Below are 17,333 nucleotides of genomic sequence, written 5' to 3' on the forward strand. Positions count from 1 at the left end.
GAGGAACAGTGCCTAGTAAAGTGCGAAGTTACACAAGCAAGCATACACAGCAATCGCTCAATTGGTTATACTGTAATTACTGTTGTAAGTAGATATTCTTGAATTAGATAAGTAATCAGCTAATTATAGAACCTGTCTACTTTAAAGCTGCTAGCATTTATCAAGAATGAGTCAGTGCACAAAGAAAAAAATCCTCCTATTCTGACTAATACGTACTTGTATTGTTCTATCCATAATATTGCATACAGTACTTTTTGAGTTGGCTATTTCTCCCGAAGTGTGCTGTGACTAAATATTGTGCAGAAATTTTCTTTAAAAATGGCAGTGTCAGGTTCTGATTGAAACCCAGTGTGTTTCCCTCCAGAAACTCAGCCAAGTTTTCTGACCAGACATTCTGACAGTCTGCCAAAAATAAATTGGGGGGAATGGTTTTGCGCCACCACTCTGGCAGGACGAAGCCTGATAAAGCCGGCGAGGCCAGCTCCACAGCAATCAGACACCATTCTTAAAGGACTCCCGATCCAAAAAAAAAAGCTCCCTCCCACCCCCGTGCCATGAAGGACCAACAGCTTCAGAGCGACCTCCACTGCACTGTCGTTGGTGCACACCCCTCTTCCCATCCCCTCCACACGCAAGGAGGACCCTCTCCTATGGCCAGAGGCCACTACCAGGTTGGGGGGGGGGGGCAATGCTCAGCCTCAGCCCTCGATGTAGTACAATAGATTGCTGATGCACATGGGTTGAATGCAAGATCAACAGAGGTTTATTAGATATGTCTTCACTGTACAATGGTTGGTGCTAGACTAAGGGCAAAAGCCCGCTAAGTATCCAATGACATCATGTGTCACGTGACTCCCTTCTCAAAGAGACATTGCTCACAACTACAATAACTCACATAAACATCATCCTTTACCTCTATGGTCCAACACAACTAATAACTAGTATTTTAGCATAATCGTTTACATATGCACAAGTGCAGGCACAAATTATTACTTTGCAATGACAGAGTCAATAAGATAGACAATCAGTTGGGCATCTATTTCCCGCTGGTTGCCTGTGCACTTTTGAGACTTCGTTCTTCTCAACCTTCGATACATTTTCAAGTTCTACAGTAGATGCCTTTACCCTGGAAAGCATTAGTCTGTTTTTCCGAGGGAAGACTGGTAGAAGCAGGTATTTCTGGTGCAATCTCTTTTGTAAGTGAACTAGAAGTTACAGTCAGATGGGCCGGAGATAGAGATAGAGAAATACAGCACAGAACAGGCCCTTCGGCCCACGATGTTGCGCCGAACTTTTGTCCTAGGTTAATCATAGAATTTTGGACAATTTGTCATGGCCAATCCACCCAACCTGCACATCTTTGGACTGTGGGAGGAAACCGGAGTACCCGGAGGAAACCCACGCAGTCACGGGGAGGATGTGCAGACTCCACACAGACAGTGACCCAAGTCGAAATCGAACTTGGGACCCTGGAGCTGTGAAGCAATTGTGCTATCCACAATGCTACCGTGCTGCCCTTAAGAAGTTAACCTACACTCCCTTATTCTACCCTAATCCAAGTACCTATCCAATAGCCGCTTGAAGGTCCATAAATTTTCCGACTCAACTACTACCACAGGCAGTGCATTCCATGCCCCCACTACTCTCTGGGTAAAGAACCTACCTCTGACATCCCCTCTATATCTTCCACCATTTATCTTAAATTTATGTCCCCTTGTAATGGTGTGTTCCACCCGGGGAAAAAGTCTCTGACTGTCTACTCTATCTATTCCCCTGATCATCTTATAAACCTCTATCAAGTCGCCCCTCATCCTTCTCCGTTCTAATGAGAAAAGGCCTAGCACCCTCAATCTTTCCTCGTATGACCTACTCTCCATTCCAGGCAACATCCTGGTAAATCTCCTTTGCACCTTTTCCAAAGCTTCCACATCCTTCCTAAAATGAGGTGACCAGAACTGCACACAGTACTCCAAATGTGGCCTGACCAAGGTTTTGTACAGCTGCATCATCACCTCACGGCTCTTAAATTCAATCCCTCTGCTAATGAACGCTAGCACACCATAGGCCTTCTTCACAGCTCTATCCACTTGAGTGGCAACTTTCAAAGAACAATGAACATAGACCCCAAGATCTCTCTGCTCCTCCACATTGCCAAGAACCCTACCATTAACCCTGTATTCCGCATTCAGATTTGTCCTTCCAAAATGGACAACCTCACACTTGTCAGGGTTAAACTCCATCTGCCACTTCTCAGCCCAGCTCTGCATTCTATCTATGTCTCTTTGAAGCCGACAACAGCCCTCCTCACTATCCACAACTCCACCAATCTTCGTATCATCTGCAAATTTACTGACCCACCCTTCAACTCCCTCATCCAAGTCGTTAATGAAAATCACAAACAGCAGAGGACCCAGAACTGATCCCTGCGGTACGCCACTGATAACTGGGCTCCAGGCTGAATATTTGCCATCCACCACAACTCTCTGTCTTCTATCGGTTAGCCAGTTTGTTATCCAACTGGCCAAATTTCCCACTATCCCATGCCTCCTTACTTTCTGCATAAGCCTACCATGGGGAACCTTATCAAATGCCTTACTAAAATCCATGTACACTACATCCACTGCTTTACCTTCATCCACATGCTTGGTCACCTCCTCAAAGAATTCAATAAGACTTGTAAGGCAAGACCTACCCCTCACAAATCCGTGCTGACTATCCCTAATCAAGCAATGCCTTTCCAGATGCTCAGAAATCCTATCCCTCAGTACCCTTTCCATTACTTTGCCTACCACCGAAGTAAGACTAACTGGCCTGTAATTCCCAGGGTTATCCCTATTCCCTTTTTTGAACAGGGGCACGACATTCGCCACTCTCCAATCCTCTGGATTTTTAGATAGTTACCTCTTGAGAAAGCTCTGGTAATGGCACACTACCACATGTTGGCAATAATTGATCTGCATGGCGTCTCCACATGAGTTAGTCTGCTGATTGGACCGTGTAGGATATGGACCAGTCTGACCCAATACCCTCACAGGGACCCACTTCTCGCTAGTGGCGTAGCTACGTACTAACACTTTTCTTTTGTTAAAATGAGCATTTCCTTGCGTTACTTTCTCATTTCAAGATCTGTGACTGTTGGTTTTGCTCTACTATGTCACATATGTCTGGCAAGAGGAAATCAAATGTAGTCCTCAGCTACCTTTTTTATCAATAACAAAGTTGGTGAACTTTGTGTAGTCATGTGTCGTATTTCTGCGTTTTGCTAAAAATGTGTTAACACAGCGATGTAGTGAACCGTAGATCTTGGAAGCTTTCAGTGCCTGCTCCAAGGACTGGACAAATCATTTGACTAAACCATACATGGATGGGTGGATGGGTGGTAAGTGCAGACTTTATGTTGGACTCCAGACATCTTTAAGTAGTCTTAGAACACTTGGACTGTAAACTTTGGCCCATTGTCGTTAACGATTTGCTCTGGTTTTCCGAATCTCACAAGGATCCCGTTGAGTTTGTCAATGGTTTCTTATGCAGCGGTTGACTTCGTTAGGACCACTCAGGCCATTTTGAGTGTAAGCCTACAACAACAATGAACATGTGCACCTTGAATGGATCAACAAAGTTAACATGCAGACATTGCCATGGCATTTTAGGCCGCTCCCATTGATGCAATGAGGACAGAAATGGTTCTTTCCTTACCCGCGCACATGACTGGCACAGTCTTGCTTTTCCTTCCATCTGGACATCAATTCCTGTGACGAAAGATAGCTTCTTGTTAGTTCCTTCTTTCGAACTATATCTGGGTACCATTCATATACTTGCTCCTATACTTTTCATCTCATTCCCCACAATAGACATCCGCCCTGTGCTGTTAATTAGAGTCTCCTGGAAATGTGTGGTTTTAATTCCGGATATTTTCATACTACCCTCCCCTTTAATACCATTTTCTTTTTTAAAAAATATTTTTATTCAAAATTTTCAACCAAACACCCCAAACAGAAAAAGAAGTAAAACATAAAACAAGCAAAGATTATACATGGGGTTTCCAACAAAATACAATAGTTAATACAATTTTCAATATCTTCCCCATCACAGGATAATTTTTGGTATGTCTTTGGACTTGAGCTGCAGTCACTGGAACATTCTTAATCTGTGAACAGTAAAAAATATTATCATGACTAGGTGGTATGTGACCAGTGTTATGGGTCTGGACCTAAACCCCAATTTTGATTAAGATCCAAGACTAGTACCCAACCATTTGCATATGGTAAAACTGTGAGGAAATGGTACTGCACCGCAGGAGTACTAACACTGACCAGTTTTTATGTTAAACAAACTTTACTTTGAACACAAAATTTAAGCACATTAGCAACAAAGAAGTAGCTCCACAGTTAACAGTTACAACATCTGATCTTGCTTTCTGAAACCTGCCTCTACATTCCAATTCAGTAAACCCATATATTCCAAATGCCACTTGTATATAACATTAAACTGGGCAGCACAGTGGTGCAATGGTTAGAATAGAATAGAATATACAGTGCAGAAGGAGGCCATTCGGCCCATCGAGTCCGCACCGACCCACCCAAGCCCTCACTTCCACCCTATCCCTGTAACCCAACAACCCGTCCTACCCTCTTTGGACACTACTGGCAATTTAGGATGGCCAATTCACCTAACCTGCACATCTTTGGACTGTGGGAGGAAACCGGAGCACCCGGAGGAAACATACGCAGACATGGGGAGAATGTGCAAACTTCGCACAGACAGTGACCCAGCGGGGAATCGAACCTGGGACCCTGGCGCTGTGAAGCCACAATACTAACCACTGTGCTACCGTGCGCACCCTAATTACTGCATTGCTGCATCACGGCGCTGAGGATCCAGGTTCGGTCCTGGCCCCAGGTCATTGCCCGTGCGGAGTTTGCACATTCTACCTGTGTCTGCGTGGGTATCACCCCCACAAACCCAAAGATGGTACAGGGTCGGCAGATTGGCCACACTAATTTGCCCCTTAATTTAAAAAAAGAATTGGGTACTCTAAATGTGTATATTTTAAAAAATATATTTACATTAACAACCAGGTTTTACTTTCCTGGTGTGGAGTGCTTGAACAGATAAACTTTTTTTTTAGGACCAAGCTGAAACAGCCTGCTCAGTATAGAGTCTTGGAAGCAACAATTTTTTCCAGACAGACATGGTCCCTCCCATTAGCTACACCAGCTGTACTAAAAGCTCACAGCATTCTTTTGTGTCTTGTTACAAGATGTGCCTTGATTTGTTTAGTCCGGCTCAAACTGTTAAATTATTATATTAGCTAGCTCTCAGCAAACAGGTAAAATGGCTTTTAATATCTGCAAAATCACTGATTATCTCATTTTCAATCACTGCTCTAGCAGGCATACTGTCTATGCATTCTTGTCCAGATTTCAATAACATACTGCTAAAATAGGACAGTTTCTTATATTCAACACACCTCAACACACCAGGAGGCAAAGATGAACATGATGATGCGTCTGCGTGACTTTCTGACTGACAGTTGATCTTGTAGGAATGTGCAGATAGTATTAAAGACCATCGTTGGAGTCTACTTGCAGCCAACAAAGGGATACCTTTGTGTGGCCTAAAAATTACTGTTAAAGACTTGTGATCCATCGGCAATGTGAATTGATGACCATACAGGTATTGGTGAAATTTCTGTACACCAAATCTAATAGTCAGTGCCTCCTCCTCCAGCTGAGCATAGTTAGATGCAAAGCTATTGGCCGTTCTCCCCCTAAAGGTAGTAAATGTAGCATCACCGCTCCAACACAGTACGGTGAAGCATCACAGTCAAGTTGTCATGATAGCTTAGGGTTGAATTGTACCAACTCTGCTGACTTTTTCAGTGCTTCTTTTGCTGATTGATTTGCTTTTTGGCATTCTGGTATCCATTGACATGCCTGTTTTGTGTCTAACAATGCATGTAAGGTTTTCTGTAGGGTTGCCAGATTCTGGACGGATTTTCCATTGTAGTTGATTAACCCAAGGAATGACCTAAATTAAGCAAAATTCATTGGTCGTGGAGCCTCCATAATACCTTCCATTTTTTGGGGTGCTTTATGTAGACCCTTACTGCCAATTACATGTCCTAGATATTGTATGAATACATGAAAAAAATCACATTGATCTTTCTTGACACATGCATTTCATTGCAGCTTCTAAGTGTTGTAAGTGTTCCTGTTATCATCTATGTAACACTCTACTTCCTATAAGCCACTAAAGATCTGGTCCATTGATTGTTGAAGTAAAGCTGGTGCTGACGTTATTCCAATTTTGCAGCGGAATAGGACTTTGAGAGTGATGATGGGATGCAGGCGTTGAGATTTAGCTGCCACATTCATTTGCAGGTGGGCCTTTGACATATCAATCTTGCTAAAGCTTCTGCCCTCCTGCTAAGCCTACAAACAGTGGCAATGGGTATAGATCTGCGCTTAGAGCTGGATTGATTGTTGTCTTAAAATCTCCGTAGATACGAATTGTACCATCCTGCTTCATGACCGGTACAGTAGGGGTTGCCCATTCGTTAGCAATGATGGGTTCCAAGACTCCTGTTTCCACAAGTCTCAGTAGTTTAGATTCAACTTTTGGACGTATAGCATAGGATACTGCTCTAGCTTTCAAACATTTTAGCTGACTATTTTCCTTAATTTTCAGAGTCACTTGTATTTCTTTCCTGGGCCCCAGTGTGTCTTCAAACACACTTCTGCATTTTTCCATGATGGCCTGGAAGTCCAACTTTGAATCAACTAAGCTCTTTACAGTGCTCCAGTTCAGTTTGATCCTTTCCAGCCGAGAGAGGCCAAAGAGAGCTGGAAAACCTACTTGGACCACATGGAGTGGTAGCTCTGCAGTTTGTCCACTAAGCTCGACCTTAACTGAGATGTAACCTCTCAGAGGCACTATTCCTTCTGCCTAGGTTCTCAAGATAACATCTGCCAATTTCAAGGGCAGGTGGCCATAGATGGTCTCAACAATTAGGGAGACGGCAGTCCCAGTATAAACCTCCATTTTGATAGGTTGTCCGTTCAAAAATGTGTGAACCACCCTGGACTGAGATTACGTTCAGTTTAAGTTCTTCATCAGAATTAAGTACTACAGCTTCATTGTGGTGGTTGTTCTTTTCTTCCATATTGTGAATTTTCTTAGTTGAATTTGTTTTGTTTTGACTTCCGGTGGTGAAATATTGGAAGAGGTCGCACGTTGGGTAGCTTCCGCCAGAGTCCTCAGTTTTTGGTTATTTTATCCATTATTTGGGGAGAATTTGATTGGAAACCTTTACTAATTGAACGTTCATTATGAAAGGGTGTCCAAAAGCCGGCAGGGTCAAGTTCAGTGAGGAGTGTGGTGGGAGGAAAGATGTTAGAGGTGAGCTCTCCGGATGAAGCCACTCTGGTAACGATGGAAGCGCTGGCGGGGATGATTGCAGCTGAGTTTGAAAAACAATTCCGCAAGCATTTAAAGTAGCATTGGAGGGAAGTGCTGGAGTGTCTTAAGCAGTTGTCATTTGAGAGTACCTTTAAGAAATGGGTGTTTATGAATGAGTATGTAGATAAATATCTGTAGTGAGAGTACCTTTAAGAAATGGGTGTTTATTATTGCAGTGATGTCAGAGAGTGGATGAAGCTTGGCTATCTGTGAGCTTTTTACTTTTGTTTTAGGCTGTTTGCTGCACGGTGTGTTTTATTTTTGTTTTCAGAGCTGGATAGCTGCAGTCACAGCCAGAAGGTGTATTAGAGTCTCTCTCTATAACCTAAAGACTGTGAATTGATCCTGGTGATTTAAAATTAATAACTGCTCTCAATAGTGATTTTAACCTGATGTGCTTCTGTTGAAAGGTTTTGCTTTAAGTCTTATGGATGTTAAAAGGAAAGTAAGAATTACTTAGTGTTGTATTCTTTGGGGGTTGTATTTGAATTAATGGTTGCTAAGATGTTCACTATGTTTTAAAAAGGTTAACTTGAGTTCATAGAATAAGCATTGTTTTGCTTTTAAAAAATACTTTTCCATTTCTGCTGTACCACATCTGTAGAGTGGGCCGTGTGCTCCCCATGCCACAATCTCGTAAAAGTTGTGGGTCAGGTGAACTCCATGATACACTTTGAGGTTCTCTAAACCCTGGCCCATAACAAATTGTTGGCTCGAGGTGGATAAAAGTCAATCTGTTGGATTGGCTTAGTGAACTTAAAGACAGTGAGTGAGGGGTGTGCATATTGTGGTTGCTTTCCAGGTGTGGTATTTCAATTTAAGTAGGGAGCGTGTTGTGGACAATGGCTCTTTCAGAGGCCCTGAAGTTTTTGGGGGTGGAGACGGTCACGCGCAGTTACTTACGAACAGAGACTAAAAGCAGACTGTTAGATTTGGCAAAAACATTGCAGTTAACATTACCTGACAAAATATGAAAAGGTGAGGTCATTATGGCAGTGACTGAACATTTAAAGTTGCCTGAGATACAGTTTGACTCATTGCAAATGACAAAAATTCAGTTACAAATTAAACAAATGGAACATGAGAAAGAATTAAAGCAGCTTGAATACGAAAGAGGGAGAGAGGAAAAAGAGAGAGAAGAAAGGAAAACAGAAAGAATAGCCCTAGCAGAACAAAGAGAAAGGGAGATACACATCAGGGAAAAAGATAAAGAGCAAGAGTTTAAACTTCAGAAAATGGCCATGAAACATGATAGTCAGTTAAAATTGGCAGGCGTAAAGGCAAACGTACAGTTGGTGGCTAGTGATGAGGATAGTGAGAAAGAGCGTCAAAGTCGAAGGCTTGGTGGGAATCTATTTAAATTTGTTGAAAAAATACTTTTCCATTTCTGCTGTACCACACCTGTCGGGTGGGCCGTGTGCTCCCCATACCACAATCTAGTAAATGTTGTGAGTCAGGTGAACTTCATGATACACTTTGGGTTGATGGAAGATTCGTAGGTCCTGATGAGGGAGGCAATTGGGAAGACGCCGGGGTGCGATAGGATGGTGAGATGTTGAAGAGAGTCGAGGCACAGCGACCGGCTCGCTTCTTTGAAAGCTGAACTATTGAAGGTGGAGGATACTAAATACGGGCCTGAGAGCAAAAGTTGAGCGCCTGGAAAACAGGTCCCGGCAGCTGAACATGTGGATCGTGGGGCTGCCCGAGTGTCTGGAGGGCCTGAGACCTCAGCAATGTTTGGGAAGCTGTTGGGGGCGGGGGGGGGGGGGGGGGGGGGGGGGGGGGAAGGAACAACCCTCCCCTTTCAAGCTGGATCGGGTACATTGGTCGCTCCGGCTGAAGCCGCGGGTTAACAAGCATCTAGGACTATGATAGTTTACTTTCACAGCTACCAGATGAAGGAGAAGATGTGATGGGCTAAGCAGAACCATGAAATGTGGTGGAAAGGCAATGGTATTCGGATATACCAAGATGTCACGGTGAAGTTGGCGAGAAGACGAGTGCCTTCAGCAAGGCGAAGGAGCACTTCACAAAAGTGCGTTTTGGAATGGTCTACCCAGCAAAGTTCATGGTCACTCAACTCAGAGGATCATTTCTTCGAGGAAGAAAGAACAATACAGCACAGAAACAGGCCCTTCGCCCTCCAAACCTGCACCGATCACGTGTCCTATCTAGACCAACAGCATGTATCCTTCTATACCCCGTCTGTTCATGTGCCTATCCATATAAGTTTTAAATGTTGCTAACATATCTGCCTCAACTACTCACTTGGCAAGTTCAGCCGCCGGGACCTGTTTTCCAGGTGCTCAATTTTTGCTCTCAGGCCTTTATTTAGTATCCTCCACCTTCAATAGTTCAGCTTTCAAAGAAGCGAGCCGGTCGCTGCGCCTCGACTCTCTTCAACATCTCACCATCCTATCGCACCAACTCTGGCGTCTTCCCAATTGCCTCCCTCATCGAGACCTATGAATCTTCCATCGACTGTGTTATGGGCCAGGGTTTAGAGAACCCCAAAGTATCATGAAGTTCACCTGACCCACAACATTTACTAGATTGTGGTATGGGGAGCACACGGCCCACTCTACAGGTGTGGTACAGCTTGCCTATAAAGGCAAGCATGCCATATGCTTTCTTTACCACCATTTCCACTTGTGCTGCCACTTTTAAGGATATGTGGACCTGCCCGCTCAGATCTCCGTGTCTTTAGTCTACTGATGGTTCTGCCGTTTATTTTACAGCGTTCACTTAAATTGGATCTCCCAAAATGCATCATCATGCATTTGGCCGGGTTAAAATCCATCTGCCCAATTTTGCAGCCTAACTATATCTGTTGGATTCTCTGACAATCTTCATCACTATCCGCAACTCCTGCAATCTCAGTATCATCTGCAAACTTGCTAATCAGACCCGCTGCGTTTTCTTCCAAGTCATTTATATATATATATTACAAAGAGCAGATGTCTCAGTGCTGATCCCTGCGGAACACCACTAGCTACAGAACTCTGTTCTGAAAAACACCCTTTCATTGCTACCCTCTGTCTTCTCTGGCCAAGCCAGTTCTGAATCCATCCAGGCTCGTACACCCCTGCCCCCATGTGATTTAATCTTTTGCACCAGCCTTCCATGAGGCACCTTATCGAATGCTTTACTAAAGTCCATGTAGACAACATGTAGAACTGAGGCGTTCGTAAAGGCAATGGATGCAAAGATCCTGGCAACGGTGCTGGCGCTCAGATTGGAGGAGTGCCTTCCGAGCATTGTTGTGAAGGATCAAATTGGGTTTGTGAAGGGCAGGCAGTTGTCCTCTAACATGTAGTGCCTGTTGAATGTGATCCCATCCCTGCTGGAGGGGGAAGGAGCAGGAGGTCATTGTGGTGCTGGGTAAAGTGGAAGTAACTGTGATTTTGGAACAGTTCGGGATCGGGCCCAAGTTTGTGACATAGGTGAGACTGTTATATAAGGAACCTAAGGCTAGTGTTTGCACAAATAATAAGGGTAAAGATTGCATTCTGAAATCTTGCCAGCACAAATCCGTTTTGGCTCTTCCGTAAGATTTTGTGGCGATAACGGTATTTGCGCCTGGAGTGAACTGGCCAGCTAAATCCAGCCCATTGTCTATTTTAGCCTTTTCCTTCTTTGGGACTAGTCTTTATTTTTTAATTGAGCAGCATCAGCAACCAATTTTGTACAATTGTGTGACTAATGCTATGTTTAGTCACAACTATGTTTCTTTTAGTGAACTGTCAATTTTCTTTGTGAACTCCACATTAAACTGGAATCTTTCACTTTCCCTTTGTACAATACAAGATTCTGATCTGTTTGTAAACTAAAATACTCAAAGCGGGTGATCATTAATCAATCTTGAATTTCTAACTCCAGTTTATCATGTTAAATTTGCACCGTATCGGAATGCCATGCTTCTAGTGCTGACTAAAAACCCAGAATGAAAATGGCATAAACACAGTGCCTTCATTATTTGTGATTTTTTAAAAAAGAAAGTATTTCATCCCTCTCGCTATATTGGTTCATCTGCCGAGAAGAAAAGTGAACAAAAGACTTGCCCCCAAGCCTCCACAAATGATACTTTTGAAACCACTTGCAGATAGGCTTGCTGTGATTAGGTAATTAATCTAGGTGTCTAGGGTGGCCTGGTAATGTCATGTGATGGATCATGAACTTGACTCTCTCCATATGATGCAGTCTACTGCTTTACCAGGCCACCTACACATATTGTACATTTCTATGTTCACAGTGGTGCCAGAGGAGATTTGATCCGGTACACAAATCTTTTTGAAACTTTGCTGCTTTTGTTTGGTATAACATTTACATCCCTACTTGCGCTGAAATGATTTTAATGTGAGGAGTAATTTGTGAGTGTTGCCCCTGTTATTTCTAGTTGCTGATTTATTTTCATTATGTTAAGAGAACTGTTTTGCTACTTGTTTTCGTCCTACAGTGTTTTATTTTATCTTTCAGGTTTTCAATGTGATGACTGGTGACCTTATAACTGAACTAACGACAAGTAGCTATAGCTCTATTCAGTCTTGTGATGTTTCTCTTACCAGTCCATTACTGGCAGTGGCCATGTCTCACAATTCTGTAGAGGTAAGTGGATGGAACCTCTGATCCTGCAAATCATGCATTTATAGAGTGCCTTTAATGTCAAGAAATATGTCCCAAGGCCCTTAACATAAAGAAAGTGAAAGGCCCCAATTTTATGTGCGAGAGTTCGGTGAGGAGACTGAAGCTTTGTTAATGATTTGAGAAGACCTCTGAAGATTGAGACATACTTTGAGCAACAAAGTGGTTTATGGAGTGGGTAGGGAGTTGAGTTGGGGGGTGGAGTTTCAGAGGATAGGAATGAAGGCTTCGGCATCAATAGCCAGTCGGGAAACGCACCTAAGACTATAGCAGAAGGGCAGCAAGCATGGAAGCAGACATGCTCAGAAAGGCTGGCTGCTAAACCGTTTCTACCTGTGAGTCAAATTTTCAGAGCCATCTCGGGGCTAAGAACGGGAAACGGCTGTTGGCCACAAGCAATCCCTTCCTTTTCCAAGAATCATCCTCACCCATTCATCTTCCTTATCCACTCTAGATTCATCTTCTCGTTGTGTCTCTTTCTCCAGAAACACATTCAATATTTACGTTGTCTGACTCAGCAGCTTTATCAGGGAACATTTGCACTTATTAGCCTTTGGATTAAAATAAATTCTGTACGATGTTCTTTTGTATTTCTGGCTTAGGGCAAGATCTACCTGCAGCCTCGGGCTCCAATAAGCGACCAGTAGATGCCGGGTGAAGCCTCTCATGGGCCTCCTGGCAGCCACTGTGCCTCGTGAGATCTACCCAAGTTCCGTGAGACGTTAAGATCAGGAACCCGCCCACAATGGCCATGACAAAGCTGCCCTCGCTTACGTAGACCTTAAACTTACTAAGGCTGATTCACCTGGGATCTACCGCCCTCCTGGCATCTAATAGCCTCCCCAGGGCCAGATGTATTTCAGTACTGGCCCACGCAAACGTGGTCCAGGCGGAACAGCACCCTGGAGGGGGAGGTCTCCAAGACCATTAGGGACCTTGGGTGGTCAGGGATAGGGCAGGGTGACCCCCGTAACATGGGCACCTTGGCACTGCCAAGCTGGCAGGAGCATTGCCAAGCTGGCAGGAGCACTGCCAGGGTGACAGTGCAAGAGTGCCCGGGTACCGCAGTGGCACTGCCAAGGGTCACAGCCTGAGGAGGCCCATGCATATGAAAGGAGGGTGGAGGCGAGGTATTGAGGGTGGGGGAATGGTCGAGGGCAGGTAAGAGGGTCTTCTGGGAGGTTGGAGGGGGTGTGGTAATGGGTGAGGTCCTGGTACAGTGGGGCCTGTAAGGGGTTTAGGGGGGCCCCAGAGACACCATAACAGGGTGGCCTCGTCTGGCGGTGTGTGGGGTAATGCCCATGTGTGTGGGAGCTGACATTGCACATGGGCGGAGGGTGTGGGGGACCCGCAAACTTATTTAGAGATTGGTCACCCATTCAAATTGGCGACCCAGTCTCGGAGTTCAGCTCCCCACTGATGAAAAAAATTCGAAGTGTGGGCTAAACTGGTGAGAAACTCCCCAGGGCCCAAAAAAGTGACTAAGTGTCATTTGATAGCAGTGGGAGGCAAGTCACCTCAAATCTCTTTCCAAATGCTAAACATGTTCAATTTCCCTAATAGTTCCTCATTACCTAAGTTTACTGAGTTAACTTTTATATTGCCTTGTATATTCCATATTCAAGCCATGAATCACCAGTATAGAAATTGTCAAAATGGTTTCCTAAAATCCAGATAAATAATAGCAGCTGCATTTCCCAATCCACTAGCCCTCATATTTTCGAGGAGGTGCAGCACAGCTTGGGGGGGGGGGGGGGAAACTCGCAAAGCTGGAGGTGTTGAGATGAGGGTTGGTGGAGGGTGGGGTGGTCACAGGAGATGTTGGTAATTTCAGCAGGAAAGAGAGAGGGAGCAATCAGCAGAAGGATGGCTGATGGCTTCCATGTGGGGGCTTGGAATAATTCCTGATTTTCAATTTCAAACATCTCTTCCCTCACCCACCCAACCCATCTCCTGCCTGTCACAGTTAATATCAAAGTGACTATATCAGTAAATTACTTTGAAAGTCTTTATTAAGTATAGGACATGGTAAATTCATTCACTAACAAATTCTGCTTTTCAGAAAGTCACCCACTATATCCCTTAATATATGTTTTGAAGTTGATTGCAACATGTTCACTAGCATTTTATACTCGTGGTAAATATGTAAAATTGCACTTTGAAGCCTAGTTATAGAATCAGAGACATTTCTTTAATAAAGAAAGATGAATTGTTTCAAAACCCACTTCCTGTTGATTCAAAATCAGTCCATAATTTGCTTTTTCATATATTTGTGACATGGAAATGATAAAACAGCAGAAGCAATTATATTTCTGTTCAATTTCCTCTAGCTGTGGAATTTGGAGTTGCGTAAGAGAGTGGCAGACTGCAGTGGACACTTGAGCTGGGTTCATTGTGTTCAATTTTCATTGGATGGCTCAATGTTATTATCGTCTTCAGATGACCAAACTGTTAGAGTATGTAACTTTTTCTTGCATAATTCAGTAAAGGAATGGGTGTTGTGATAAATAAGAATGCACACAGAGTTGCTTTGAGTGCTATTGATCACTATAGAAACAGCAATTGTACAGCATTGGAAGTGTTCCATAAAAATGGTCCAGGAGTTTAAAAGTCCAAAATACTACTCTCTCCTATTCCTCAGCCACTTTGCCAGATATCTCTCTGCTTTACTCTTTTATTTATCAATACTGTCTGCAGGCTGTTTCATTAATTAACATTATCACAGTTTATATATCACTTCACCTACCCTCTTTTGGATCTCAGTCTGTAGGCTGGATTTTGCCATAGGGTATGGAACTCTGACATCGGGACCAAAGAGGGTTCTGAGACCGCATTTAGCTGCTGTGAGATGTATGGAGCAATCTTCCTGGAGGCTACCTCCTAATTGGCGGCCTCCAAGCTCGATATCCAATTCTGGAAGGTGGGCAGGCTCGTGATGCTGCTGGCCCATTCAGAGGGCCAGAAAGTCTGTTGCCAGCCCTACCAGGAGTGGTTGGAGCTGCACCTCAACATGGAGGCTACCTCGCTGGCCTGCACATCAATCGTCAAATTACCGGTACCGAGACTTCTGGGAAGTAGTCTTGGGGGGGAACACCTTTGGTTGTGATTTCAGTTTGTCGCTAATGTAACCCCTTCCCACTTTGTGACATGAAGACTCTTGCTCTGATGGCCCCCAGTAAGCTGCCTCCATTCAGCTCGTAACCTCACCCGTAACTGGGGCTAAAATAATGCAAATTGGCTGCCAAACTTCATGCAGCGGCAGCCATCTAGCTTCCAGCCTGCCCTTGGGATAGTTACCTGGAGGTGGGAATGTGCTCGGGAGCTATCCCAACACAGCTCCTATTTATTTACCTGGCTCTCCCACCTCCAAACCTGCCATCTGGAGCCGGGAAAATTCAGCCCTATACCTCTGGATAAAGAGCTTCTAAGTATGTCCAATATGTTAACATTCAATTTATATATGCCCTTTAGAATTCTGAATACCTCGGGTTTCCTTTTAACATTCTTTTCTCAGCTACAAGTATTCTGGTTTCCTTAGCCTCTCTTGATATCCCCAGTGAGTGATCTATAGGTTAATAATCAGTTTGTGTTGTGTAATAGTTTTTCTAATATCAGTATATCTTCACTGTGATCAGATTGGTACACAATGCTCTAGGTGGAGATGGATCAGCGCTTTTTAAAGTGTTATTATCTCTCTTTGCTATTTGGAATTAGTGCAGTGGTTGCTCTGTGTGCCTTTCCAGATTAATCATAGTGTTTCATACCATTGTAACCATATGAGTAACGCAACTGAATTAAGCAAAGCAATGAGATTGTTAGGTTGCTAATTCCTGGAATCAGTTTATGGTTGAGTTCAGACCTTAATTTCTGTTTGCTTCTCATGGTGAATGTTGATATTTTAAATGTTAGTGTATTTTAAAGCTGCAAATTTTTCATTTTTAAAGAGTTGGAAAATGCAACCCATTTGAATGCATCAGCTTCCTTTTCTCTCCTCTCTTCGTGGTGAATACTCACCATCTACACAGTTCTAGAGATACAGCACACATCCTACCTCACCCCTTTGAATGCTCTTTAAATGTGAGCTTGGACAGCAATTGTGATTTGTCCTTTCAATCACCACAGTCGAACCCAATCCTGTCTTCTCTTTCCATAAGCAGTCATTGGAATAGGGGCCGGTGCTGATGCAGCCCTACAGTAGCCAAGGCTGGTTATAGTCCCTGTGAAATGAACTAACTCTGAACAGGTGGTGGACCCAAACATCGAACTTTGTCTTTCTGAAAGTCTGTGGGCGAAATTCTCCGACCCCCACGACGGGTCGGAGAATAGCGGGAGGGCCTGCCCGCCATTTTTCGCACCCTCCCGCTATTCTCTTCCCCCCCCCCAACTCCCGACACGAATCGCTGCCGCCGTTTTTTTACGGCCGGCAGCGATTCACAGCTGTTCGATGGGCCGAAGTCCCAGCCCTTTACGCTGTTTTTACGAACGGCAAACAGACCTGGTCTGGCCGTTCGTAAAAACGGCGGGAACAACTCGCTTTTTATAACCATGGCACCGATTGGCACGGCAGTACCACGGCCGTGCCATGGGCCCGCGATCGGTGGGAACCGATCGCGGGCAGCGGGCCCAATGCCCGCGCACTATTTGTCCTTCCGCCGCCCCGCAGTATCCATTCGCGGGGCGGCTGAGGGGCATCCCGGCCCGCGCATGCGCGGGTTTCGCGCAAATACGCGATGACGTCATCCGCGCATGCGCGGGTTGGAGTCTTCCCATCCGTGCATGCGCGGCTGACGTCATATGACGCGTCAGCCGGCGCTAACTCCGGCAAGCGGGCTTAACGAAATTCGTTAAGCCCGTGATGCCGGAGCTTGCGGCGTCGGGCTGCTAGCCCCGACCGGGGACCAGAATCGGTTCCCGGTCGGGAAGGGGCGCGCTGGCGTCAAACTCGCCCGGGTTTGACGCCAGCCTTACGATTTCTCCTGTTTTGGGAGAATCGCGCCCTATGTGCCAGAAACTTGGTGATGAAGCATTGAGCCCCTAAGGTTTAGTGAAAACCCACTACTCTTGTTTTAAGCTCTGCTTTAATGTTCCTGAGTTGAACCCTGCCTAGGAAGTTTGAGGAAAGGCTTTTCTCATTCTCAAGTTGTTTATGTCGCGATATCTGTAAAGTTGAATTATTCATACCCTACACTGTGCTTGGCCTGAGGTGTGCAAATTTATTTTGGATTTGATCC

The 17,333-nt window shown here is 44.5% G+C and overlaps 1 protein-coding gene across 3 annotated transcripts in view; it reads left to right on the forward strand.

The window, feature by feature from the left end:
• The window catches only part of apaf1 (apoptotic peptidase activating factor 1), a 272,699-nt gene that overhangs the window by 142,750 nt on the left and 112,616 nt on the right, over positions 1-17,333 (forward strand). For all 3 annotated transcript variants that reach the window (XM_038811297.1, XM_038811298.1, XM_038811299.1), the window contains exons 18-19: positions 11,938-12,066; positions 14,433-14,558. In XM_038811297.1, coding sequence (XP_038667225.1) covers positions 11,938-12,066; positions 14,433-14,558 — 255 coding nt within the window. The remainder of the gene's footprint in view (positions 1-11,937; positions 12,067-14,432; positions 14,559-17,333) is intronic.

This window comes from Scyliorhinus canicula, chromosome 11, assembly GCF_902713615.1.
Source record: "Scyliorhinus canicula chromosome 11, sScyCan1.1, whole genome shotgun sequence".
Taxonomy (NCBI): domain Eukaryota; kingdom Metazoa; phylum Chordata; class Chondrichthyes; order Carcharhiniformes; family Scyliorhinidae; genus Scyliorhinus; species Scyliorhinus canicula.